The sequence below is a fragment of the Alosa alosa genome, chromosome 2, assembly GCF_017589495.1.
Source record: "Alosa alosa isolate M-15738 ecotype Scorff River chromosome 2, AALO_Geno_1.1, whole genome shotgun sequence".
Taxonomy (NCBI): domain Eukaryota; kingdom Metazoa; phylum Chordata; class Actinopteri; order Clupeiformes; family Clupeidae; genus Alosa; species Alosa alosa.
In genome coordinates, this window is record NC_063190.1 from 21,327,522 (window position 1) to 21,355,171 (window position 27,650).

At 42.2% G+C, this 27,650-nt stretch overlaps 3 protein-coding genes and 1 pseudogene across 4 annotated transcripts; 2 read left to right on the forward strand and 2 right to left on the reverse strand.

The window, feature by feature from the left end:
* Positions 1-460: 460 nt before the first annotated feature.
* Positions 461-6,645, reverse strand: LOC125289042 (thialysine N-epsilon-acetyltransferase-like). The gene is made up of 6 exons (XM_048235716.1): positions 6,362-6,645; positions 6,170-6,221; positions 5,947-6,030; positions 1,761-1,862; positions 1,610-1,650; positions 461-834 (listed from the first exon to the last, which is right to left on the reverse strand). The coding sequence occupies exons 1-6, from the start codon at positions 6,422-6,424 to the stop codon at positions 655-657; spliced, it is 522 nt and encodes a 173-aa protein (XP_048091673.1). The 5' UTR covers positions 6,425-6,645; the 3' UTR covers positions 461-654.
* Positions 6,646-6,786: 141 nt separating this feature from the next.
* LOC125289055 (thialysine N-epsilon-acetyltransferase-like) lies at positions 6,787-9,788 on the forward strand. 2 transcript variants are annotated; one of them, XM_048235726.1, is made up of 6 exons: positions 6,791-6,938; positions 7,019-7,067; positions 7,178-7,261; positions 8,705-8,806; positions 8,928-8,968; positions 9,297-9,788. In XM_048235726.1, the coding sequence occupies exons 1-6, from the start codon at positions 6,876-6,878 to the stop codon at positions 9,474-9,476; spliced, it is 519 nt and encodes a 172-aa protein (XP_048091683.1). In that variant the 5' UTR covers positions 6,791-6,875; the 3' UTR covers positions 9,477-9,788. The 2 variants fall into 2 exon arrangements, with proteins under 2 accessions (XP_048091690.1, XP_048091683.1); XM_048235733.1 differs by lacking the exon at positions 8,705-8,806 and having other exon boundaries at positions 6,787-6,938.
* Positions 9,789-10,200: 412 nt separating this feature from the next.
* Positions 10,201-14,073, forward strand: si:dkey-19b23.8. Its single transcript, XM_048236330.1, has 3 exons — positions 10,201-10,732; positions 12,201-12,832; positions 13,139-14,073. Exons 2-3 carry the CDS (start codon positions 12,238-12,240, stop codon positions 13,213-13,215), a joined length of 672 nt encoding a protein of 223 aa, XP_048092287.1. The 5' UTR covers positions 10,201-10,732; positions 12,201-12,237; the 3' UTR covers positions 13,216-14,073.
* A 439-nt stretch (positions 14,074-14,512) lies between these two features.
* LOC125291396 lies at positions 14,513-16,001 on the reverse strand (annotated as a pseudogene).
* Positions 16,002-27,650: the final 11,649 nt, after the last annotated feature.

Consider the following 27,650-nt stretch of genomic DNA (forward strand, 5'->3'; position numbering starts at 1 on the left):
TATGTGTTTATGTGTGTGTGTGCTTGCCTGTCTGTATGTGTGCGACTGTGCGTGCGTGTGTGCGTGTGTGCACATGTGCGTGTGTGTGCATGTGCGTGTGTGCACGTGCGCGTGCATGTACTTTATGTGTGCAAATCACAAATGAGTGGGTATGGGTTAGGTTCATGCGGGCTCTTGAGACTAACACACCATAAATATTTTGTCATCCTAGGTGCAACGGTTCAGGTAGGGCTAGTTATTCAGGGGAGTGGCCACCAAGTTTCATGTTCCCTGGTGTTTCAGTAACCCGGGAATCACTGACCAAAATTGATGACGGTAAAAGAAAAAAAATTTCATGTCACATTTCATGTCACATCCATAACGCTGATAAAATGCCTTGTATTCTTAGGATGAAATTGATTATATGAAATTTGAGGATTTCTCAGTATTCAGAGGACAGAGGTTGCATTAAAAGTTATGCAAATTAATTCACTGATACTAATTTTGCCCCCACTCTTAGGCATTTTGTTTACCAATATGAGTCCAATTGTCACATCCATAACGCTGGAACTGCCCACTTACAGTTACTAACAATGATGTAAAGTATGAAAGGAACATAGCTGGCTAAACACACACAGTCACAACAAAATCCTCACAGCTAAGATTCCTTAAGTATTACTTCTTCGGGGCCTCTTCTGCAAGCTTGTCCAGCGCTTCCCCGTCGAAACGAAGGAAGTGCCACCCTTCACTCTTGGTGAGGTTCTGAGCACCCTTGGCAATGTAGAAGTCCATTGAGGGAGTGTTCCAGTCCAGAACAGACAGTTGCAAGCGGGCACACTGCTGCTCCTTGCCCACCTGTGCCAACAAAATTCACTTTGAGTCAGGCCAGTACCACGTCTGAGAACAAGAAACTGCAGCACCCAACACTCTACATTCCAACACACATTTTATGTTGTCTCTGAGTTACTGTTCTGGTTATATATGTTCCTACAGCACTGTATTTCACAAGTCATAGTGCAAACTGATAACATAACCTCATAAACTATAAGGCAGTAAAGATCTTCCCAATAACAGAGTCGCATTCGCTTGGTCCTACTGGATTCTTTGAATCTTCCTGGTCTCTAGTGAACTAGCCCACAGTCCCACCAGTTTTAAACAGAACCAAGGATAAGTCATCAACAGGGGGTGTTATTGTACATAACTGAGCAATAGAATCAGAGGACCACAGGAAAAAAACAGCTATATTTTGGTGCCACCACCACCAAACTAATTTTTCAGGTTCCAAACCAATTTATTTTTGGTCAAAATACTCCAAATGGTTCAGCATCTGGAGAGTGAACTGGGCCTGTTCTCTGCTGGTGGAAAAGGCTCAGACGCTTTGCAAATATATCATTTGACCTCAAGGGAGCATCAGAACCACAATGTCACCGTCATTCTTGAGGCATCAGCAGAAGTTGAATTGAAGTTAATTCAATTAGACTTCAAATTTCAAATGATTTTTGAACGAATACAATTTGGATGAACAGACAAACACAAATAAAGATATATAGATACAACATGTTAGAGCCTTCTGCAGTTCTCATTAAAATGGCAGTGTAGGTCATGTGTAATAAAGGTCAAGCAAACTTACTCTGGCCACTGAGCTCATCAGTGCTTTCCCAATCCCTTTACCTGGGAAAAAGGAAGGAAAGCAACTTTGACAAACCTCGTGTCTAATATCACACACACTCATACACTTCAAATGAAGCATGCACATAATTTACTAAAAAAAAATTGTTTACCTCGAAATTCTGGCATGACATAGAGATCCTCCAAATAAACACACCTGCCTTTCCATGTGCTATAGGTATAGAAGAATAGGCCGTAGCCAACCTTGACGTGTCCTGCATGGGGATTCATAAAGATATCAAATTACACAATCTCCTATCAGGATAATCTTAACCCATGTACCCAGATTTACCCTAGATGTACACATTGAGATGCAGAGGATGCATAATTTTGTCCACCCTAGTATCTGTCTGATGCTAAGTACTTCTATCTTCTATAGAAGTACTCTTCTATAAGTCTATTGCTGTAGCTGTAGCTCTGTAGCTTAAATGTTAAAATGCTTAAATTTTAATAGCTTACATGTAGTTTACATTGCTGTAAGTCGCTTTGGATAAACGCGTCTGGCAAATGAATGAATGTTAATATAAATGTAAGTATCCAAGTTTGCTAACATGTTGCCTGTCACAATCTGAATGAGGTTGTTGACTTCCTGTCTGCCAATCTCAGTCATCATGCTCTTGTGTGTTTATCACAAGAGAGAAAATCGCAAAAACAATGATAGGGGAAGTGAAGTGTTAAAAGAGTTGCCTTTAACAAGTCAAGTTTAGCTCATTGAAGGCATACTGACTTGGATCCATATTGAGTATATAGTTAAAAAATGATTTGAGAGAATCATGGAGTGAAAAGGGCAAGACGGGATGCCATAGATCAATAAATAATAAGCATGTCCTTATTCGCACCTATAGGGAAATATTCTAATTACAATTGTAAATAATATACTGTATAAATGAATTCTGAATACACAAGGTCTATATTTTTTATTGAATCATAGGTAAGCCCACGCTGCAGGGCTGGTCGTATATTTCATGGGATGAGGCATCCGTAGGATAGTCTAACAAAAAGGAACTAAGGAATCTTAGTTCAAGTATTTTAGGGTAAAATATAGTAATCTTATAGGAATAATATAAATCTACAATTAATCTTATAGTATTTTGGGACATACTATATAAGTACTATAATACTGTAGGCTATACATAAGGACACTAAGGCAAGGTAGAGGTATAGGTCTTATAGAATATCATAGAGGTATTATATACAGCGGGGGAAAATAAGTACATGTATTGAACACGTCAACATTTTTTCAGTAAGTATACTTCCAGTGAGGCTATTCACATGAAATTTTCTCCAGACATTAGTATTAACTTAGGTAATCCACACATATTAAAAAATCCCAACATTAATGTCCATAAGTAGAGTTATGAGTAAAAACGTGGAATGACACAGGGAAAAAGTATTGAACACGCTAAGAAAAAGCAGTACACAAAGGCAAGGAATGGCAAGGAACAAGCTGGAATCTATACATAGTTAGAGAGTAATTATCCCTCATATATGTGCAAATTAATATAAGAAGGGTTAGTACATATTGATGAGCTATAAAAAGGTTTTTCATTACCAAGGTGTCACACAAGAAACATTTCATGATGGGTAAAAGCAAAGAGCTCTTCCAAGACCTTTGCTACAATATTGTTGCAAAACATATCGATTGAACTGGTTACAGATGCATTTCGAAACTTCAGAATCATCCTTAGCAGTATTGGAGCCATTATCTGGAAGGAACATCACTGCATCATCAATCGGCCATGCACAGGATCTCCTCACAAGATTTCTGACCAGGAAGTCAGAAGTATAGTCAGAAATGTAGACTAATGTAGTGTATCCTAGAGCCAAGGACCAATCGGAGAAAGCTCCAGAAAGACTTGGAAGCAGCAGGTTTAATTGTTAGAGAGAAAATCATAGGTAATGCACTCCACAGCCATGGCCTCTATGCACGCTCACCCCGCATGACTATATTACTGGAAAAAAAAACATGTCGAAGCTCGTTGAAAGTTTGCTACACAACATTCGGACAAGACTATGAAATACTGAGAGAATGTATTCAGGCAAGAGCAAAATTTAACTTTTTGGATGTCATACTACACACCATATTTGGAAGAGACGGCACTGTGCATCACCCTGCAATGGCACTGTGCATCACCCTAAAAATTCCATACCAACAGTGAGGTTTGGAGGTGGAGGCATCACGGTGAGGGACTGTTTTTCATCTCATGGTACTGGCAGACTTCATACAGTTGAAGGAATGATGGATGGAGCCATTTTTTCTGGGAGAATCTTGCCATCCACCAGGACAATGAGGATGAGACATGGCTAGACCTTCCAGCAGGACAATGATCCAAAGCATTCAGCAAAGGAAACTCTCAATTGGTTTCAGAGAAAGGAAATCAAGGCCCTGACTTAAATCCAATTGAACAGTTTTGGAAGTTATCTAAAGATCAGTATATATAAGAGGGACCCCTGGAATCTTCAACTTTAAAAGACTATCTGTTTAAAAAAATGGGCCAAAATCACACCTGAATACTGCGACTGATTAGTCATACAGGAAATGCCTTGAAGCTCTCATTACAAATAAAGGCTTTTCCACAAAGTATTTAAGAAATTTCAGCAGGCGTGTTCAGGCGTGTACTTTTTTTCCTGTGGCATTCCAATTTTTTACTCATAACTCTACTTAATGACATTAATGTTTGGATATTTTTATGTGTGGATTGCCTAACTCAGGGGTCTCAAACACCCGGCCCGCGGGCCAAATCCGGCCCGCGTCCTGCCCAATTCCGTCCCAATTTGTCCCAATTTATGACAAAATAATAATGTAATCTGGCCCTTGAGGCTATTAATTGCGACAAACAACGATACTGATTAAAATAGACGATAGATCCAGGTCTCATTTGTAGGCCTACTCTGCTCCACTATGTGCAAGACATCCAGAGCTTGATTCAAACCCAAAATCGCTGCGCAAAGTTTTCAGGAAATACTTGTATTACACGCGAGAAACACAAAGACGTGCATTTGTAATGACGCGGAAGCGATGCAGGCCATAGTGTTGCAGAAATTAAGCAGAAACAGGCCTACACCAAATGTTGAAAAACGTTCACGTGTGATGAAGTCTTAGGTAAGCTATGTTATTCACCTATTCTAATTCTGAAGGAGAATATCCTTTTGGAGATTATGATCGATCGTCTATGACAGTGATAGTCACGGCGCGCCTGTGAATGGAGGGCGTGTATACAACGGTGTCCACTAAGCATACCATGCTTGTTTCGACCCTCTGCCCCACATAGCTTGGAAGTTGCAGTGGTAATCGTGATGATAGTGTCCGTAATGGATGTGGTACAGACAGCAGGGCTAGTAGAAATAGGGCTCTAAAGAACTACAAAGTCACCCGCAATATGATGCGAACTTCTGGGTACTGCAGATTACCCGCGATAGGAACTGTTTGACCAGAATACTTTATTGTAGGCTTATATTGTAGTAATTACTAAACCACAACATCTTAGGTGTTGGTATACATCTTAGGTGTTTTCCTGTTAATTTGTTATGTAGGTAATATGAAAAAAGGAAAGTAAACCTGCTTAAATATGTTCATCCAGTATTTACTGAAAGGTGCATAATTTGAGGTGCTTGCCATCCAGTGACAAATTACATGGGTAAATTTACCCCCTTCATAAACTTTTGTTTTACTAAAGATTTTTACATTTACAGTAGGACTTTATCTCTGACTACTTTCAAGCCATGGCCTTTTGAAATTTTGATATAAAAATCCAATGGTGTTGCTTTCTTAACCCTGATGCCTAGTTTGCCAGGTTTAAAAAAAGTTTAGGAAATATTTTTTATTTGGTGTGAAAACACACACACATACCTGTTTTATGTTTTTCATTTATTTTATAATTTGTATTAATATTTATTTTATTATTATTTTATTTATAAGCTAAGGTTGCTAGCACAGGTGTCTAAAACTAGATAAAAACACTTGCACTTTCTGTTTGCAGTTTTGTGTGGTATTTGAAAAAAAGAACATTGCATTTTCAGAAATAGCCGGCCCTCCAATCAGATGACGTTGGCAGAATTGGCCCCCAGCTCATTTGAGTTTGAGACCCCTGGCCTAAGTTAATACTAGTGTCTGGTGAAAAGTTCATGCGAATAGCCTCACTAGAAGTATACTTACTGAAAAAAATGTTGACTTATTTTCCCTGCTGTAACTATAGAAATATTGACATCATAGTATCTCTCTGAGATGGTAATGTTTGGAGTGGCTCTTTGGTTTCCTTTGAACCTTAGCTGCTTGCATGGAATATTGTTAATGTTTACCATCTTTAGTTTTGTGTTCCTCTGGCACCTCTGCAATGAGACAGTGGTAGAAGGGATTTTGACAGAAGCCGTCCTGTTTCAGCACTGGACAAATGAAACACAAAAACATAAAACTCGACTTTTTTAGCCTTTTCATCTGTTAAAAAAATGTTATTTTTTTCCGTGAACATGATTTGATTAAATTAGGCTACCTAAAGTCGCTATAAAATGGATAAACTGGCACCTTCATGAGATATCTTGACCTGGTCGGACATTTTTTCATAGTCAGCCAATTCCTGAAAGTTCAGAGAAAAGATGAGGGGAAACTTATTCTTTGCAATATGTTCACTTCAATGGGTGCATGCATGCACGCGTGCATATGTCACACATACCATGACCTCGTGCTAAACGGTCCGCTCTTTGCTGTTTAACTTACTATTATCATCCGAGATATGTCTTTACAATCTTCTGGTGTAGCAGCCCGAATAGTGAAATCCATTTGGAGATGATACAATTACAGACCAACGCAAGACTCGTCCTTTGAACCTGAAGAATAACTGCCTAGTGTAGAAGTGAACCTAAAGCTTATGTTCGAGAGCGTCAATATGCACCAATAGACGCGCACAGTATACGTCGAATATCTAAAAAAATATTATCCAGACTCAAAATACCAAAGTCTATGAATTTTCGGATTTATTAGATTAAATCTTGAGATTGAAACTCTTCTAACCATTGAGAAAAACACCCCATAAACCAAAGTACCGAAATGTGCGTATATTTGGTGACATATTGATTTCTAAGAAGCTCTTTCGAATTCGTGTAGGCTAGAGAACTGCCGGTGAATTTGCATATCTTGAATCTTGTAGCCTATGGAGAAACTTTAGCCTACCCAGTGTTTCTTTTACTGTCTGTGTAGCCTAGGAGTAGTTTAGTAGTAGCCTAGTTTTAAAATGGATTTCAGAATTCGTCCCCCTAAGCCCGATGACTTCAAAGATGTTTTCCGCATGGTCACGGTTAGTTCTTGAACTAAATGTTACTATTTTGACCTTTGAGGCTGTCACAAACGTTAATTTGTATCCACCTGTGTGTGCAGGAGCTGTCTCTTCTTGAAAAGTCACCTGATTTGCAGATATCCAGGGAAGGTGAATGTTGTTCTGGATCAGAGAACTACTTTGGGTTTACAGAATGATTTCATACTGAATGGAAATTTGATCATAGGCTATGCCTAACTATATTTTTGCTTGCATTTCAGAGTTGAAGCAGGACCTTTTCTGTGAAACTCCTTTCCTTCAGTGCCTCATTGCAGAAGTACCAGCATATTGTAAGACTTGGGAAGGTAAATCTGGCAGCACTCTCTTGATCAGAAACATCACCAGAGCCAAGTGCATGTCATCTGAATAAACATAGCCTAACTGAGATTTCATAGGTTTATATCCGATGAGGATAGGCTATTTAATAATGTGACCACAATGCATTCCATGCTCAACATGATTTTCCTGTACTAATATTATAAGTTAGATAATTCAATTGTGTCAACTTGCCTTTCATGTTTTGTCTGCACATTGTGTTCCTTTGGTGTAGGCCTACTTTTTTACTTATCACACTTAAAGGCCTATCACTGAAAACTTAACACTCTGTTCATTTTCATATCAGTACAGCAGCAATGGAAACATATATAGACTGCTCATAAAATGATAAAATATGAAGAAGTGATATTAGCCAACATAAAACTGACCAGGAGTCAGTTTACTGGACATTGTGCATTGCTACACTGATCGTACTCCATATATTATGATAAGACCATAGAATTTCTTCTGAAACTAGTGGCAACAATGATTTACAACATCATCTTTGAAAGGTTGTTGACTACAGATGAAAGGACCTGTAAAAGAAAATTTGGACACGTTCTATCTCCACTTCATATGAATAAGAGTAGCCTGGGTGTTCCCATGCTGCCTTGCGCGCGATTTGATTCACGCTGCTAAGGCAGCCTGGAGACCATGGAGCAAATTTTTGCCTGAGATAGGGAACCAATCACAGAACAGACGATGATGAGCTATGCACAGACACATTTGATAGACATCCGTGGCACCCAATAAACGGATCTGGGCATTTTTTTCAAATACGAGAAAATTAACGTTTGGTTCCCAGACCACGTCTCATTGAGAAGTGGTGGCGCTAGCCAGGCTAGAATAAGAGTACAATCTTCGTCTCCAAATGTTTTGACACAACCTTGCAAATATGTTTAGAATGTATAAAGCTTGAGCAAAGGTCAGTATCAGAGAAGTCATCTCTGTAATAAGTAATCCCTAGTCCTGTGGCCACACCTTTTGTTACTTTCAGAAGGCCATTGCACTCTTTATGGCATGGCAGTAAATCAAACGAAGCACATCTTTTATTTTTCTCAGGGCTCTATATTCAGTGTAATCATTTTGGAGTGACATTTTGAGAGTCACATTGGGGACACCACATTTGTGTGATATTTAATGGCAGAAAAGCAATATAAAGCATGTAGCATTACTAATATGTTTTTGAGTATAAACATATTTGGATACAGTTTATAGCACTGAGTTATTACGCACCTGCGGGGAAACATTGAAGTCAATTGTTTTATTAGATCCTTGGACCTTCCCATAGAAAATGCAGAAGTAGATGATATTATATACACAGATGTGTTTTATTGTGTGCCTTAAGTAGTATTATGTTACAATAGACAGATGTCTATTGTAACATAATACTACTTAACAGCGGACCTCTGTGTGTGTCTGTCTCACTTCAGGCCAGACAACTGTTGCATATACTCTCTTTACAAATGCCTACTGCACTTGGAATGGGAGGGCAGTGTATTTGGGAGATTTCTATGTCATGCCTGAATGCAGAGGTAAAACCTTCACTAAATTGTATGTTAATATATTTATTCTATTATTCAACAGTGCATGATAAGAGAGCAAGATTCGGTAGCCTTTCTAAATGTCTACTTTTTTCCCCTTTTTACCTCACAGGAAAAGGAGTTGGGAGAGCACTTTTAAGTACAGTGGCAAAGGTGAGGCGGATCAGAACACACTTCTCCTCATTCGCCCATGTCACACACATAACCATCTCCATCAAAGTGCACACCCATAAGACACATAACCATCTCCATCAAAGTGCACACCCATAAGACACATAACCATCTCCATCTACAAAGTGCACACTGGATGAATTATGTTTTGTGGTTTTGTTTCTGTTGTAACAAGATAAAATATTAAATCGAATTGAATTGGTTTGACTTGTAAATAATGCATGCAAGGGTTGATGCTTTATGATTGCTGGGAAAATGCTGTTGGATACATGATTAGTGGTTGCTGGTAAACTCTTATCTCTGTGTTTAGGTGGGAAAGGAACAACACTGTGCAATTATGTTGACAGAGATGAGAGGCAACACACCGCTCATAGACTTTTATATTGCTAAAGGTGGGGAGGACCTCACAGTTACAGAAAGACGCCACTTTCTGCGCTTTGACGGAGATGCCTTGGACAAACTTGCACAGGAAGCACCACAATGTACTTGAAAAAATCTATTGCAAAAAGTTTTTTTTTAATGAAAGACAAAGTACTTGCATAATGTTTATGAACATGTTTACTTAGCACATGTGATAAACAAATTAGCCAGTGGATGGTGCTACCTATGACGCACAAACAAGCATTTGCTTTGCATATAGGACAGGAACAGCTTTCATACCGTGTGTTAATAGGGTGTAGCTTCAGGTAGGGCCAGGGTCTACTACATCCAGGATTGACTGGACTGCTGATTTATTGTTATTGATTTATACAATATTATTTTCCCTTCACCCTCTATATAAATCTGCCACCCCTCAACATCCCACAATTTTCTCCGTCTTTGCCTATTTTTGTCAGCTGGTCAGTCACAGTGATGACGCCATCACAAGACAAGAATACATTTTGAGTAATTCATCAACTTCCATCCCACTCTGCCAATGTTTATCCAGCCACATTTTTACCATATTTGCGGGGCCGCACTCCTGTATTGCTGCATCATGTGAGAGTGACTTAATGTCCTCCAGGACAGACCGCAAATACCCATGACTCTGGGCATAAGGTCATAACAATATGACATGCTGGGGTAAATGCACCATGAAAACAGGAAACATTACACTTCACATGATCGTTCATGTTGAAACACCAATATATGCAACAATATTTAAAAGGGGTTATGCAACGTTGGGGGGGGGGGGGGGTAATTGTTATTGTAATTCAAGAGTCTGTAGATATACCGTCGCTATGATAAACAGGATATGATTTCTGAGCCTATTGAATAAGATGAAATATCATCAGGCCTATCTAATGTAAATGGTGTCACACATTGTGTCTTACTGGCACATTGTTTCACTTTTCCTGGTCATTTCATTTTTAACAGCAAGTTCTTTTCCCGACATCCTCACACTGAGATGTCCGATTGCTGTTAACCGTAGGCTAAATGCATGCTTTGCACCCACTTCAAATGAATGCATTGACCCACCTCCACTCTACCTCTCCGAATAAAACGTCACGGCAACACGAGGCAGAGTGCAGAACAGGCGACTATGTTTCAGCGAGTGGGTCGTGCCGATAGACTATGCAAAGTACATAGTAAAAGTCAGGCAACGTGAATACTTTACACATTAACTGTTCCGACGTAGTCTGCATATCTTTCAGATAGGCTACACGATAAATACTGTGTCGTTCCATGGTATTCCAGCTGTTTTAACTAGATTTTAGACAGAACAACGGAATCGTGAGCCCAGGATCCCATCCGATCATTTACCTGGTAAGATGCTATTCAGTTTTGTTTACAGTAGTCAGTGTAACTATGAGAATTGTTTGTTGTTGATTTTTAGTCGTCTTTTCTCTCCAATAGCCTGCTGTATTTTATGTTTTCACTTTTGAGTCATTCACGAATTTTGCCCGAAAAACATTTCTAGAGTTCATTACTAGGCTTCATGTTTCCCATTGTTGTAGGAAACTATCATCTAAAATGTTTTTAAAGAGACGCACACTACATGTGCATACTAGGTCTAGGCTGTCTCTTATCATGTCGTATTTAACCATATTGCGCACGAGAGGCGACCGCTGATAAGTCCAGGTCAAGGGAGGGTGGGCATGAGTGCATTTTTCAAACTGTGTGGGGAGCTATAGTGAGCCCATGATGTCGCCATAAAAAAAGAGGCAGGAGAACGGGATAAAGTAGCATACTAGGAACGGAGTAATTGAGTAGCCTATTGTAGCATAATAAAGCTTTCTATTTAATTATTTTGCCGTGGTGCTTTAGGCTATTGAGCAAGATCGGAATGTGTGAAGTTGAAAACGGATAACTTTCTCACCGCTTTCCCTTTTGAAACTCAAATGGCTCTTCCTTAACTTCCCCATAGGAGCGTTAACAGTGAATTTTGCAGTCACATAATTAATTCAATATTAATTTAATTATTTTAGTTTACTTCCACGATAATATCTGATCATAATGGAGATGGTTTAGAATAGATTGTATAGGCTATAAATATATCTAGCAATTTAATATTAATTGTATAGAGTCTTGTATGGATTACGCCTAGCCTACACAGCCTGTATTTATGAATGCACTCAACAATATGCTCAATAAAAAGTCTTTTACAGTTGTGTTGTTGTGAGACTGTTTAAGGAGGCCTAGGTTATGCTGTAATGAAATCCACATCCTTACATGTGTGTTTGTGTGTCAGTGAGAGTGTGTGTGTGTGTGTGTGGCTATTGTGTGGAGAAACAGAAATATTTGGGGTGGAACAGCATGGTGGCTTCCTGAGATTGAAACGCCAGTAGGCCTTTAGTCAAAGCACCATCTGAAAGATGATGAAAGAATGGGGCTAAGAAAAGAGAGAGGATGGAGAAAAGAACAGCACGTTCCAGTTACTTTTATTTATAGATTGTCACGTTGGATCCAAGCCTTACCAACATGTGCATAGAACATCAAGCCACAAGCTACTCAGTCAGAATGCAATGTTCAGGCAAAATGCAAGGCTACAAGAGTATGACTACTTGCCAGGGCCGAACGTTAACTTTTTAAAGTGGTTAAAAGTGGTGGCCAGCTTGGCAATCAGGTGTGAGGTTTTGGTTGCCAAAGCCAACTAAATCTGGCTGCCACTTACCACTTGTAACAATTTGGTAACCAAGGGCAACCAGGCAACCATTAACGTTGAGCCCTGGTATTTGGAACCCAGCTGTAAATAATGTGGAAACTGACTTCTGTATTCTTGTGATGTCTGTAGGGATCCTTAGGGTTCAGTTCCCAGCCTCTCAGCAGCCATGTCTCTGGGGCGACCCCTGCAACTCATGCGCTCCCTGAGGAAATCGCCCGCCATTTTCCATCACCGCTTCCGCCATGATCGCACCCAGTCGCTATCACACGGCGACCCCCTCTTCAAGGTGCACTATCTGGGCACTGAGAAGATCTTCTCCCTGGACCTGGAGCAGGCCGAGGCCGCCATCTCCCATGTGCTGGAGCGATCTCCGGCTTCGGAGAAGCTGGGCAAGGAGCACGCCTTGGTCGTGCGGCCTCGTTACGTAGAGGTGAAGGAGATCGCCACAGGGCGGCAGCTCACCAAGACCTACCTCCGGGACATCGCTTACTGTGCGGCGGACGCAAAGAGGCCAAATGTGTTCCTCTACATATGCAAGCAGCAGGGTCAGCAGCTCCAGTGCCGTGTGTTTTGGTGCAGCCGTCCAGAGAAGGTCAAGGACATGACAAACTGTTTGGCCCGTTCTTTTCAGAGAGCACTGACCGACTGGCAGGAGACTGGCAGTAGTCGCACACAAGGAGAAGACAAGGCGAAAGAGGGGAGGCCACTTTTAAACAATGGCAAGGCTAAGAGCTGCACAATGCCACCAGATCTCAGGAAAGGTGAGCTTGCCAAAGAAATGCTTTGTTCTCACAGCTCGTTTGACTTGAGCAATGTGGTGAAGGGGAAACCAATTTATATTAAATATATTTCAGAAAATGTAATCAATTAGTCATTTGCAGTTGCTTGTGAATAAAAAAAAAAGTAAAGGATATCTGGAGGGTTCTATTAATACTCTGGACAACAGGAAGCAAGTTGTATTTTGTGCCATTAAACTCTCTGGTCAAACAGCCATAATTTAGCTACCCTTCATTGTTTACCAAATAAATCGTAAAATCAACACTGACTTTTATCTTATGTCACTGCAGGTCGCTCCACAAGAAGGACTTTAAGCTCTCGCAGTCCGCTGAGAGAGATGATGAGGAGGACAAGTATCAGTGACTGATGGGGGCTTCAAAAGGCCTCCCATACACCCATAACAAAACCAAACAGGAGGCCCACTCCTTAGTGCACAGACTTGCCACTCCCTGGCTGTTGTGTGTATCTAGTGGCACCTGTTCTAAATATGATGAAACATTGCGGTTAGTGCTGTGCATTAACACTTTCCTACAATCTGGCTGGAGAGATTGGATGACTAAAGATCTGACTAAAGATTAAAGTTTTTGTTCAGTCAGTGGGTCTTTCCAATGAGGTCACTGCATTCAGATATCAGGACTAAATTCAAACTTGTTTTGATCGGGAAATGTGTTCACTCTCAAGATCTTCATGCATGTTCTGAGTTCGCTGTCCAGATGGTGCTAGTTGGTTGGTTAACAGAACACAGTCTATTCTACAATGCTATGTATTCTCGCCTGTTGAAAGAATGTTTTGAGAAGTAACATGAGAAGTATGGCATGTCATTGTCTTAAAACTTTATAAAAATCTAGTTACATGTCTTATACCACTCATTTGTACAGATGTGACAGCACTGAAAAGTTTGGAGGAGCACTAGTTTTGATATGCAACATTGTGTATGCATTTGTATGGTCTCATCACTTGCCTCTTTTACCTCAAAAGGGAAAGAAATCATGTTCTCAAAGCCAAAGAAAATGGTCAATTCTGGTCTACAGAAACATATGTGTGTTACATTTTTCTTTTCATTGCCATGCAAGTTGCCAGAATGTTCTTTGGAGAAATGTCAGCGCTTAAAAGTTAATAATGTTTTCAGAACATGTTGCCATTTTTACAAAGCTTTGTTTAATGCATTTTACAATTCTGTTTCATATTTTCTGTGTCTCTATAAACAAAGTTAAATAAGTGGTTACATTGTGAGAAGCTCCTTTTTATTTAATATTAGGACGACCAGCTTACAATTCATGTTTATGGCAGTAAGTATATTGGCCTTCACTTCACAAAACGTAAAAACCAAATTCAAATAATTGTTTTTTAAAATGTTATGAAGTATCACAGAATTACATTTGTGCACAACAAATCAGCAAAAGTTAGTGGACTCCGAAGTAAAAACAATACAAACTTGATGCAGATTAATTACTGGATGGGTCTCAAATGTCAAACATTAAAAGAGATGGTAAGCCCGCCTAACGACTCTATACACGATGTGATTGGCCCTATCAAAGTTTAATTTTTCCAGCTCACAAGCCAACGGAGAGTTGTTAGACTAGCCCGGGCAGCAAATTAAATTGGCTAGCACTATGCAAACCTACCAACCAGAAGTGGCACAGCCATGGATGACATGAATATAAAAGTAAAAAATGTAACAAAATTAACTGTGCATGAATATTTGAAGCTTTTGCGATTAGATAATTGCGTTGGTTCATATTGTGATTGTGATAATTGTGCAGCCCTGTACCATACACTACCAAATGAAGGGCCATATGAATTTGCAATCACATATCCACATCTACCCTCCCTGCCACACATGGCCCTACACAACGATCCACTAAAGCCACTACAATGCTTCCGCCTGTAGCTATGTAGCCCACCGTGGTCATCCAAAAGGCAAACAGGTAGAGAGTCTTATCACAGGCCCCTGCAGCTGGATCGTAATTGGGCTGGTATATTGAATAGATCCACACGTTCCCTGTAGACAGACAGACCATCTTAAAGGAACCGTATGTAAGAAATGTATTTCAATTAATCATTAAATGGCCCTGATATGTCACTAGACATTAAGAAATCATGTTCATTTCAAATACTTATATCACTGACAACAGTAGTCCGGCCAGGATATTGTCATTTAAAAAGTGAAGTTGCAGCCCTCAACTGATGTTGATGTTGTGTTTTGTCATGTCATGTTATGTTTTAGCCTGATGCGCCACCCTCCACCTATCTACTAATCACAAAGTCAGTAGTGTTTCGGCATCGGGGTTGGCAACCTCGAGTCAGGGGGGAGGGGGAGGGGATACACCGCTCTACAGTAATTTGAAAGTGATTGCAGTACCAGTTTTGGCCACAATCTTACATATGGTTCCTTTAAATATACAGAAACTCTCATCATCTGATGACCTAAACCAATGCTAAAATGTCTTCTATCCATAGAACAGCTTCAGTTATAATGATGTCATAATTATTCCTGTATTTACTCTTACATTTACGTATGATATCATATTGGATTTACATTTATATGCTGTAGGGCTGACTTGCATTTTCTTACCAGCAATAAACTAACAGAAGAGGAAGAGGGAGACGATGGAGTTCCATGCGTTACAGCGGATGCCCTGGTAGTTGGCCTCAGGATCGTTTGAGCCGGGCTTGCAAGTCAGTAGCGGCAGGGCCAAGCTGAAGGCTCCCATCACCACCAGGTAGATAGGTATGTACCTCTGTATCGGGCAGCTATGCAGGTACAGTGCACCTTGGTATAGGAACAGAGAGTGATGCAATGTGAAAATTATGGAAGTTACATACTGGTTAGCAGCAACTGAAGTTAATTAATTTATTTAAAGGCACTCACCAACTACAATCGACGCAATGGTTATGGCGACCCTGAAAGCTGACAAGTTACTGTTGGGAACAACATTTATAATTAAAGAAACATCGTATCGATAAATCTGCCAAGTTGAAACGAGAATGAATGAAAGGTCTGATAAAAATGCAACAGCAAGGAAAAACATAGTGGCCTACCTAAAGCAGGTGTACTGAGTATGCAGCAGAAGATTTGGCAGATGTTTTGCAGGATGGTCTCGACCCCCATTGTCTCTGATACTAAAAAAAATACAAAATAGAACAAACAAGGAAAACACATACATAGTGTGTACATAGGGCAACTGAACATACTTCAAACATCACAAAAAGACAGTTACATGTGAATAGTTAATCTATGATCACTTGGACCACAGGACAACCACATATATACTCAAATCCATTCATTTCATGAAGAGTGAACTGTGGTCAGCAATTGACCTAGTCACATCAAACCAATTGTGCACCGTAGACACTAAGGTCCCACAAATGTCACAAGGCTTGTTTTTTTTAAAAATACCTTTGGCATGAGTCTGTAGATTTGTTTTCAATTTTGAAAAGAAATCTACAAAATCATGAAAAAGGTGTATTAGAAAACCGAGCCTTATGGCCTGTGTGGGTCATTAGTGTCAAATTTGCACCGCAGCAACTGAAAAATGTTCCAGATTTACTTCTGCAAATTACAAGTGCTTCATCTGAATGGGAATAGTTCCAATTATGTGCTTAGAAAATTACCATGTCTCATTTTACATTGGTATTTGTACACATTGTAATTATACTACTAATTGTAATTATAACTGTGCTCAATTGAGAACTAGTACCTTACCTCTGGCAGTGGAAGTGGGTCGATTTAAAGCTACACCTGAACACTTAACGTTTGTGTGAATTTTGTGATCTTCAGGGTGTGGAAGATGAATTTCACTTTGTTTTTTATTGTCCTTTATACTGCGACTTAAGGAACTCTCTTTTTGAATCAATTCAGTTAAAAAATCCTGATATATTTTGGAAATATGAAGGGGAGATTTTGTGCTGGCTGTTTGAAAATGATGTTTTTGCTTTGGCAAAATTTATAGAAAAGGCCTGGGATCTGCGGCAAAGTATTTTGTATCCCATTTGACAAGCCATCTCTATTTGTGTCTAATAAGCCCATGAGGGCTGGGCACCATGGTGTTTGACACTTAAATAAACAAATCAATCAATCAATCAATCAATCAATCAAAATATACTAGTCATGACATGTAAATAGGAAATGTTGGAGATCAGTCGGTCAACCATTTTTTACCTCGATATTTGAACAATCCTGGCTAGATATCAGCTGAGTAATTTGTAGCATTTTATTTAAAATGTTTATAAACGTAACATATGCTATTAATGGCTTTTAAATGAATTGTGGAATGTAATTATATAGGCTATATATACGAACAACATATTATTTTAGTTTTATTTTCCTGTTGTGCTTTTTATGTCTTGATTCATTTTGTCTTTTGTTAGCTATTTATTTATGTTTTTATTTTTTATAGCACTTTGGTCAACCACAGGTTGTTTTAAATTGTGCTATTTAAATAAACTTGACTATGACTATGTAACAGGGTCGTCTTTGTGGTAGCGCGTTGCGCATACCGCATTAGCCTAATAGCCTTTTTTTCCAAGTAGCCTTGTATTTTCTGATTTATGGAATGATAGAAAGGGATTTTGAATTGTCCATAAAACTCTGTATCTGATATGTCATCAAAATACCTTGACTTTATCCAATTTTCATATATCTGTTTTTAGATCTATATGCAGACACCGAATTGTTTAAGCAGATGATGCCTAATTTGCATATTGAAACATAAGATTTCAAAAACTTGTATTACAAAAATATGTGTTTTTATGTGAGTAAACAACTGGGCAAGTTTCATGGTGATATCTATTAGTTGTAAATGTTACCCTGTTCATTTTTACCTGTAGTGTCTCACCTTTAGATCTAATGTATTTTGTGCTTTGTACGAACATTTTCAAAATCTCTGTTGGGCTCCTAGGCTAAAATCATTCAGTAGGTCCTAAAGAAGCCTTGTGTAAAATTTGGTCCTTTTATCCACCTGGTAACAGTAATTTCACTCCACTAATGGTCTCCGGTTGTGAAATACGTCACGTGTGGTTATCTACATTGAAGTCTAGACCAGTGTTTTTCAACTTTTTTTTGTGCCCCGGCACACTTTTGACACTTGAAATGTCCCACGGCACACTAACATCCTGTGTGAAGAAAAAATAAACATACCATAGCCTAAAATTTCAAATAATACACCGATATGGCCTATTATGGCTTCTATGCAAGACCTGCTCGATAAAACAAGCGCCCTCTGTTTCATTTGTAGGTGACTATATTTAATTTAATTGTTGTTATGAACTGGATATGTGATGATTCTGTGAATACTGGATATGGGGCCCCCGTTGTACAATGCCTGCATACCACAAATAGTGCAATCATACAATCAGTGAGAGCAGTGAGTGACATTTGGGTAATTTTCTGCGGCACACCTGATGATCTCTCACGGCACACTAGTGTGCCCCGGCACAGTGGTTAAAAAACACTGGTCTAGTAGACAAGTCCATGTCAATATTTCTTCCTAACCCAAGGTAACTTACTGGTGCATATTTCATACTATACTTCCACAGATTATAGAAATGGTCAATCCAATAAAACAACAAACATCTTGGTAAGCCAATGGTGGTGGTTCTTGTAGCCATGTAGATAGATAGATAGATACTTTATTGATCCCCAGGGGAAATTCAAGGTCTCAGTAGCATACAGACAACACACACACATTCACTAACAGCAGAAAAAGTAATTAAAAGTATATAATATAAAAACACAACTAAGCAATAAGGACAGTAGAAGATAAAGAATATACTAAATATACTAAAATACAAATTATACTAACTAACACTTAATCTAAATCAATTCTAAAAACAGTATCCACATAGTGGTGATTAATCAATCAAGAGGCGCTTGCAATGACTGAGGCAGGGACTGAGCCTGTGATTCTCTGTGCATAGTAAGGTAAGGTGGTCTGTGTGAGTGAGTGTCATGGTGATAGTGGTCATGGTGATAGTGCAAATGAGTAAGAATGTGGCAGAACCTTTACGTGCTTCGTTTCATTTTATAAGTAGAAGTATATATACTCTTTTGATCCCGTGAGAGAAATTTGGTCTCTGCATTTATCCCAATCCATGAATTAGTGAAACACACTAAGCACACAGTGAACACACAGTGAGGTGAAACACACATTAATCCCGACGCAGTGAGCTTCCTGCTACAGTGGTGCTCGGGGAGCAGTGAGGGGTTAGGTGCCTTGCTCAAGGGCACTTCAGCCGTTCCTACTGGTCGGGGTTTGAACCGGCAACCTTCCGGTTACACATCCGAAGCCCTAAACAGTAGGCCACGGCTGCCCCTCATTTAACACAACAGTAAGCCAACAAAGTCACCATGGATATTTTCTGACACAAATTGGATGTTCATCATATGCCAAACTTCCTTCCGTCAAAAAGCTTACCAGTATCAGTGAAAATGTGCCTTGTAGTCATGCAGCGTTGTCTTCTGATTCAAATAAATGTTGAACTGAAAGCAAAGCAAAAGTACGACAAAAGTATGTTTTCTCTCTGATGAATTGCTGACGGAGTACTCATCACACACATTATGCATACCAATCACCAGGGCCAGTTCTCCCTATACGCACACTACGCAAGTTGCGTAGGGCCCTGCAAGTTAATGAAGGCTCCCTCCCCCGTCTCCTCTTGAGTCAAGCTAGTGACAGACAAGTTAGGCCCTATACAGTTATAGCGACAGTGCCTCATACATTAAGAAGATGATCATGAAACCAAATTACCATTCAGGGCATGAAAAACGGAAGAAACTGCACAAGAATGACAGCGGGAACAACAGTCGGGTAAACTTGCTTCGTTCCATGGTTTGATGTCAACATGCGTCTCTCCAGTGCCTGTTGCTGTTGCTGCTGGTCTAGCATAGGCCTACCTAACAGGTAAGTGAATCCCCTGATCTGTCTTCGGCTTGCTTGCCAGCCTTTCCCAGATACAGTACCTCGCAAAGTTGTGAAATATAATCGCATATTCCGTTTGTTTGAATGCGGGCGACTGACAAAAAAAAAAAGGCCGCATCTTTAAATGCGTTAAAGGAATTATCCGGAGTAAAATGCACTTTAGATCAATTTACGGATGATTGGGAGTACATACTGTAACAAACTGCAAGATTGTCTCAAAATGGTCTTTATTGGTTACGCACCAAAACACAAGAACACATAATTCCGGGCCAGACCTGACCCTTATGCTCCAGCACTAAGCATCTATATGAGGCTGTATCTAAAACACACACCACTCAACCCTAATTATGAACACTGTAACTAGCTGCAAACATAAACACAACAGACAGGACATACAACGTTGTCAACCCACATGGTTTAGACAGTTTAGAACATTACACATACTGCACAGCATCATGGGAGCACAGTCATAACAGCTAGGCTCAGATCATTACACAGCCCCCCGAGACTTAGTCCATGTCCCCTTGACTCAAGTCTTACCCTACGCCAGTCCATGAGCCTGGCTGGGACGCGGCAGCTGGCGTTGTAGAAGCCCGCTGTCGCTGGGCGGTGACTTCCGGTGAGCGGTGTTAGAGCCACAGCTCCATTGTCACCAAGTTCCACAGAGTCAGTGTCAAAGTCTCCACGACCCTCAGCTGAGGCCAGGGGTCGATACGGGGCCAGTTGATCACGGTGGAGAGCCACAACTCTACGACGCTTAATCAGTCTCACACGATAGACCACATCAGACAGCTTCTCTAAGACATCGCACGGCCCGACCCACTGGCTAGTGAGTTTCGGGGAAATGCCTTTCTTTCTCTCCGGGCAGTACACCCAAACTTTATCACCGGTTTGGAACTCCTGGCCGCGACAGCGCGTATCGTAAGCTCGCTTTTGACGTATTCCAGCTTCACTCATAGCCTGCCGGGCCAACTTGTGTACTCCCTTCAGTCTCTCGCGTAGCTGCTTGTAGTATTCCATCCCTGGCTTACCTCCAATCTCCGCTTCCAAGTCCACCGGCGTGCGTAGCTCTCGCCCGAACATCAGAGCTGCCGGTGTGCATTTCGTTGACTCTTGCACCGCTGTGCGATATGCCCAGAGCACCAGGGGCAAGTGTAAGTCCCAGTCCTTTTGTCGGTGGTCGGCCAATATGGCCAGCTGCACTGCTAGCGTCCGGTTAAACCGTTCCACCAGCCAGTGGATGCAGAGGTGTTGTTCTCGTTTTCCGGATGCCCATGCGCTGACAAACCTCAGCAAACACCTCTGCCTCGAAATTCCGCCCTTGGTCGCTGTGGAGCTCTTCTGGTGCCCCGAACCGGCAGAACATCTCAGTGACCAGTCTGTCCGCTGTCGTGTGGGCGCTCTGATCTGGCACCGCATACGCCTCCGGCCACTTAGTGATATAGTCCATGGCCACGAGCACGTAGCGATTTCTCCGCTCTGTGACTGGCAGTGGGCCCATGACATCGACGGCTACCCGCTCCATGGGAGCCCCGACTGCGTATTGCTGCAGCGGAGCGTGCGAGCGTCGCGTGGGGCCCTTCTTCGCTGTGCAGGCGTCACAGCAGTGAACATGCAGTTCAACGTCCAGCCTGCATCCCGGCCAATAGAAGTGGCCTCTCAGCCGACGAAGAGTCTTTGCAATACCAAAATGAGCCGCCCCCACTGCCCCATGCACATGTTCCAGTACACAGGCTCGTAATCCAGCAGGAACCAGCAACTGGAAAATGTCAGATTGTCTATCGGGAGCTCGCCAGTGTCTATACAACAGTCCTTGACGTGCTACTATTCCCGGCCACTGTGAATAAATCGCTTTGGTCTCTGGATCGAGTGCTGATACGTCAGTCCATGGCGGTCACTGACCGGCTTCAATCCATGACCACACTCGGCCGAGCGTGGCGTCTTCCGATTGCGCCTTCCGGATCTCCTCCCTCGACATCACGTCCACCGGCGACTGCGCGTCTGTGGCCCCAGCTGCCGCTCTGCAGTGCTGCGTTGTGGTGTTGGGCTGCGGTGCGTTGTCTTCGGTCTCTCGATCACTGTAGCTGGTAGCGGAAGGTGGCGAGACGACCTCGGGGTGCTGCTGGCGAGCGTTGACTCTCGCTGGCGTGAAGCTGGCGAGCGGTGGCTCTCTTGATGGCGCGGCGCTGGCGAGCGTTGAGTCTCTCGCTGGCGTGCTGCTGACGAGCGTTGGCTCCCTCACTGGCGTGCTGTTGGCGAGCGTTGACCCTCTCGTTGGCGCGACGCTGGCTAGCGTTGAAAACAGCGACTCTCTCTCTCTGCCAGCGGTGATGCAGCCTGTAGCTGACGAGCGGGCTCCGGTTGAGCCGCGGCCAGGCTCCTCTCCTCCCTCCGGTGGCAGTGTTGGCACTGGTCTGCTGCACACAGACGCCTGGACAGGGCGTCCGCATTGCCGTGAAGGCGACCCGCCCGGTGTCGAATCTCCATGTCGTAGTCCTGGAGCGCCTCCAACCAGCGAGCCAGCTGGCCCTCTGGTTCTTTGAAGTTCAGCAGCCAGGTGAGCAACGCGTGGTCCGTTCTCAGCAGGAACCGTTTGCCGTAGAGGTAGGTTCGGAAATGGCGCACTGCCACCACCACAGCCAACAGTTCTCTGCGGGTCACACAGTAATTCTTCTCCGCTCGGTCCAGTGAGTGGCTGAAGTATGCGACCACTTGCTCGCCCTGCTCGCCTGCTTGTGAGAGGACGGACTACTGCTTGGCTTTATTATTCCTGCCGCGGCCATCTCCTTTATCTTTTCTTCAGCTGCTTGTCGTTTGGCGAACGGTAAGCGATGAGGTTGAAGTCAGATGGGCCGGGCATTTCCGGTGTCGATATCGTGTTGGACCAGGCTCGTTCGGGTGCAGTCCTCATCTCTTGCGGCAAAGATGTCGGTGTATGCTGCTAGTAGCCTCCGCACCTGGCTACCCTGTGCTTCACTCAGCCCCTCACAGCTACGAGTGCAGAGTTCATTTACGGCTTGCTTTGTCTCTACAGAGGGCCGCGCTCTCTGAGCGGAGAGTGGTGATTGCTCAACCCGCTCTCCTGGCTCCTCTCTAGTGGGCGTGAGCTGAGCAGTGGCGGACTCAGCAAGCGGACCTGGATGAGGCCTGTTGTTTTCGCAGGCTTGAGTTTCGCGGGCTTGTGTGGGGAGGGGCGGAGTCTTGGATGGCGAGCACTCTTTGCGAGTTTGCTTTCTGCGGGCTTGTGTGGAGCGAGTTGGAGGGTTCTTCGTCGCGCCAGCTCTCCGCACTTCGTGCTCTGTCTTCCCCGCAGTGTGCAACACTACGCTGCTCGTCCCTAAGTGTAGTGTGAACCGGGAACCGCCGTTTAAAAAAAAAAAAAAAAAACATAGTCCAGTCCATACAACTTCGTTTCAATTTCAAAAGAAATACTGGACTATGTTTTTTTTTTTTTTTTTTTTAAACGGCAACGAAATTGTGAATTTCCAGAGCACACTTGGCAATCGACTCCTACGGACTTTCCCCTAAAGATGGCAACATTTCCGGAAAGGTACTGGCTTGATGAAATAACGTGCAGCTCGGGATGAAACTAGCAGTTTTTCAGCAGAAACATGCGAGGACCCGTCGAAACTAATAGTTGATTTCACTCTTCCCATACATTTTTAAAAGAACTAATTGTTTTACAATGTTTCAGTCAAGCTTTTAGCTTACAACTGAACATATGCAAGGCCTAGCCTAATGTATTAACTTTGATTCGCTGTGCTGCATGGACAATAGATGCACATCGTAAATCAGGCCTATATGAAGTATTAAAATGATTGTTTAAAATAGTCTACATTTGAATAGCTACTACTGTAGCACAACCAGACCCTTACAAAAAAAAAACTGCATTACCTCAAGTGTCAAACTGCAGATTTCTGAGTATGAAAACCGCAGCTTTGGAGAAAATATTTGCAGTTCTTGTGCAGGGAATGCAGTATTTTAGACACAAAAACTGCATTGTACTGCATATTACTGTACTTTACTACAGAAATGCAGTATTTTGGACATGAAAAAATACTATACTGCACTGTGGCCTACTGTAGTATAACTGAACTGTACTTGAAAAAACTGCAGTTATTTTTTGCAAGGGGATGTGTACAGCAAGCATCAAAAGCAAACAGCCCAGACACTGAAACTGGGCATTTATTGCTGTGTGAAGGTGATTCACACACAATTTTGTTTCTTTCTCCTAGTCCTTTATAGAAAAACACTATATTTGGTAACTTCCATAGACATCCAAAATGGGGTGGGATGATTGTATTGGGAGCACTGGGGTGTCAGACGATACTGTAAAAAATGGTTACATTTTCGGTAGGAGTTTCGCGTTCAGATAGAGGGCCCCTTAGCAGGATTTTCACACAGATAACTTGGTGATTAGTGTGCTAGTTTCCCAACTAGTAGCCTATAATAGTGTAATGATAAAGTGTCCAAGCTGCTAACCACTGCACGATGCCAGTTCCCAGTCTGGTTGTGGGGGCAGCCGTCAAGACGCCTGCGGTGGACACACTAGAGGTTTGTCGTAGAACAGAGACATGCCTGAACATCCCCTGACCTGGGGGGGGGCTGGCTGGCTGGACACTTTATCGTCATCGACATCGTTGTCACCTTCCTTGACACAGGCGCCGGGAAATAGCTCCTGCAGGGCGGACGGTGGAGAGAGGGGGTTAGCCTCTTCCCCCATGTCGCCCATGGCATTCCGGCCTGTGGAGGCTGGGAAGCCTTCATAGTTGCAGTGTCCAGAAGGATTGGTTCAGAGTCTGATGAGGCGGCCACTTTCAAGGGTCTGTATGATGGGAAACGGCTCTTTGTCAAGCAGAGAAGGAAAGAAGCAGAGAAGAAGGCCACACTCTCAATAGTCCCCTCATGGCTAAAATCTTTCTGACCAGAGAGCGACTCCGTTTTCTTCTAGTGTCTCGGCGAGATCATTTTACGGGAATGACATGGACCATATTGAGGAAAAAGGTTTGAACAACCCCCCTTTGGTAGATGCGTCAGTGGCTTACCATCTCAATACAAAACAACGGGGCATTCTGCCACCTCAAAACCCACCCTCCCTGGAAAGATGGAACAGTTCACAGCAGCCATTCTCCAGAATTCCTACCGGGCAGCAGCCCAAGGGGTGATGGCGCTTAATGTTTCCACTCTTCTCGCAGTCTACCAAGCTGAATTATTTGAGGAGTTTACACTCCTTGTAAAAGGCGTTGCTACAATGCAGCTCTTCGAGGAAATAGTGGTGGTCAACAATCTCATCCTGCGTTCAGTGCAAGGAGGAGTTCAGGGCGTTCAGAATGTGTGCCAGCATTAAATCATTGGAGGAACCTGCATTTCCTGGATCCCTGCTGGGGGAGCACATGCACAATGTTCATATGGACCCTTTCAAGAGAGTTCCATTATCAGCATCATAGTTGGCCCCACAAGACTTCCTTTTTAACATTCCATATGTTATCTTAATGCAGAGGAAGTAGATTGGGGCCCAAATAGAACGTTCAAGCATTGTTTTTGTTTTTATTGTTGAAAGGGTCTATAAATGACCTGAAACTCAGACAGTATTCCTGGCATTACATCACTTTCTCTCGTGCCTTAGGGGGCATCATGTGTTGGTCAGGACTCAGGACAGACAACACCACAATGGTAGCTTATGACAACCGGCAGCGTGGAACAATAGACTGTGGATGGAACACACAGCCCAGCTGCACAGACTGGTGGAGAGGCTTTGAGTGTGGGCAGGGATGGATTACTGCACGGGCCTACCGGGCCCAAGGGGTCAGGGGGCCCTGAAGCCCAAGCCTTTGCATGGAATCATTGCCTCAATATCAACAAATTAGGATGTAGGCTATAAATCTGATTGAATTTAGTATTGGCCATCCCCAAAATGCACCAGAATACAGGAAATCACATCAAACAAATTAAAAAAATTCTGGGGGAGGACCCCCAAACCCCCCCTCCCACTTAATATTTCTGGTCCCAGGGGCCTGAAAGTTCATAATCCGCCCATGAATGTGGGCCAGCAGTACTCTTTTCAGGTTAATACTACATATTGCCAGGGGTGTTAAACGTGATAGCAGACTTTTATGCATGTGTGTGTGTGTGTGTGTGTTTTGACTTGTGAGTGTGTTTATGGGGTGATGGTGTGTGTGTGTGTTTATGTGTGTTTCTGTGTGTTATGCATGCATGCCTGTGTGTGTGTGTGTGAGTAATGGTGTTTGCGTATACGTGCGTGTGTGTGTGTGCGTGCGTGCGTTTGTGCGCGTGAGTGTGTCTTTATGTATGTGTGTGTTTGGGTGTGTTTATGTGTGTGTATGTGCGTGTGTTTTGAGTCATCCAAGTCTCTCATGGCCTCAAATACTGCTCCTGGTTGTCCTAGTCTTGGAATCTTCCTCAAATTCATGCCATGGTATACAGTCATGTGAAGATTGACTAATCATTAGCCATCCAGGATATTATGTACTATAGGTTTATATTCCAGGCCAGAACACAAGCTAAAATGAATTAAGCTGCACAGTAATACCAAATACATCGTCAGGCTACCAGTTAGCATGACAATAACAGCTTCCAGCCAGCCAGCTTTCATGACAATTACAGTGACAGCTGGGCTGGTGCTAGTGGTGGCAAGTTTCTGCAGTAAATGCCTGCAAGGATGGAGTATGCGGCATGTGACTTCTGGCTGCTCTTTAGCATCACCTTCTGGTTGAATGAAGAATCTCTGGACTTCTGGTTTTCACTTCAAATGTAAACTATTTGTGTAGTAAATGTGAAGTATGGTGGTATGTGGTATGGTGGAGCATTAATTAAACAACTGGGTAGTAATGAGGGGGGTGATGTTTCACACTTCTCACACAAGACAGTCACATTCCTACATAGCAGGTTTCCATATCAGTTATTTAACTTCTTGTAAAAAAAAAAACCCTGTTGATATAAGAAAGAGCTATTTCAGTTGGAGCATGTTTCCACCTTAGAATCAGGACTAAATCCAAACTTGTTCTGATCTAGAAATGTGTTCTCTCAAGATCTTCATGCATGTTCCAGGTTTCAGGTACAGATGGCGCTAGTTGGTTAAGGAACAACACAATCTATTCTACATCGCTATGTATTCTCGCTTGTTCAAAGAAGGCATCCATGTATTATTTTTGTTTAAGTAACAGCAGGGGTGATAATTTAATAAAGCTTCAGATCGTGTCAAAGGAGTGTGAGGACTGACTGGACTCGTGCTGCTGTCAGGGGGCTTGAAACATGTGACAAATACATTTAAACTTTATAAAAAATCTAGTTACATGTCTTATACTACTAATTTGTGAAGATGTGAAAGCACTGAAGAGATAAATAGAGCACTAGTTTTGATATGCAACATCGTATGCATTTGCAAGGTCTGGGCCTCACCACTTGCCTCTTTTAACTCAAAGAGAAAGAAAACAGACTCAAGGTCAAAGAAAATGGTCAATTCTTGTCTACAGAAAAAGATGGGCTTTTTAATGATCTGAAGTGGATGGTTTAAATACATTTATGGTGTGGCCAGTCCAAAATTGCTAGGCGCATTATTCAAAAGGGTTGTTCGTAAGTTTCTTAATCAGTCATGGGTGTGTTATGGTTGTAACATCCATTAAACCGATGACAGTGAAACCTGTCATTCCCCCGTCAGTATTTTGAGTCAGCACATCTGAAGGAATCGGCTAGCACGCAAGATCGTTTATGCAACACCAGGATCCCAAACCTTGCTTTACTAAAACTTGTGTGTGACTTGGAGTATACCCTACATGCATCTGCAATCGCCTATTATTTGAACTCATAGGCAAAGTGAAACTGACTTCACCCTGGTCTCATAGACAACAACAAAATAGTTCTA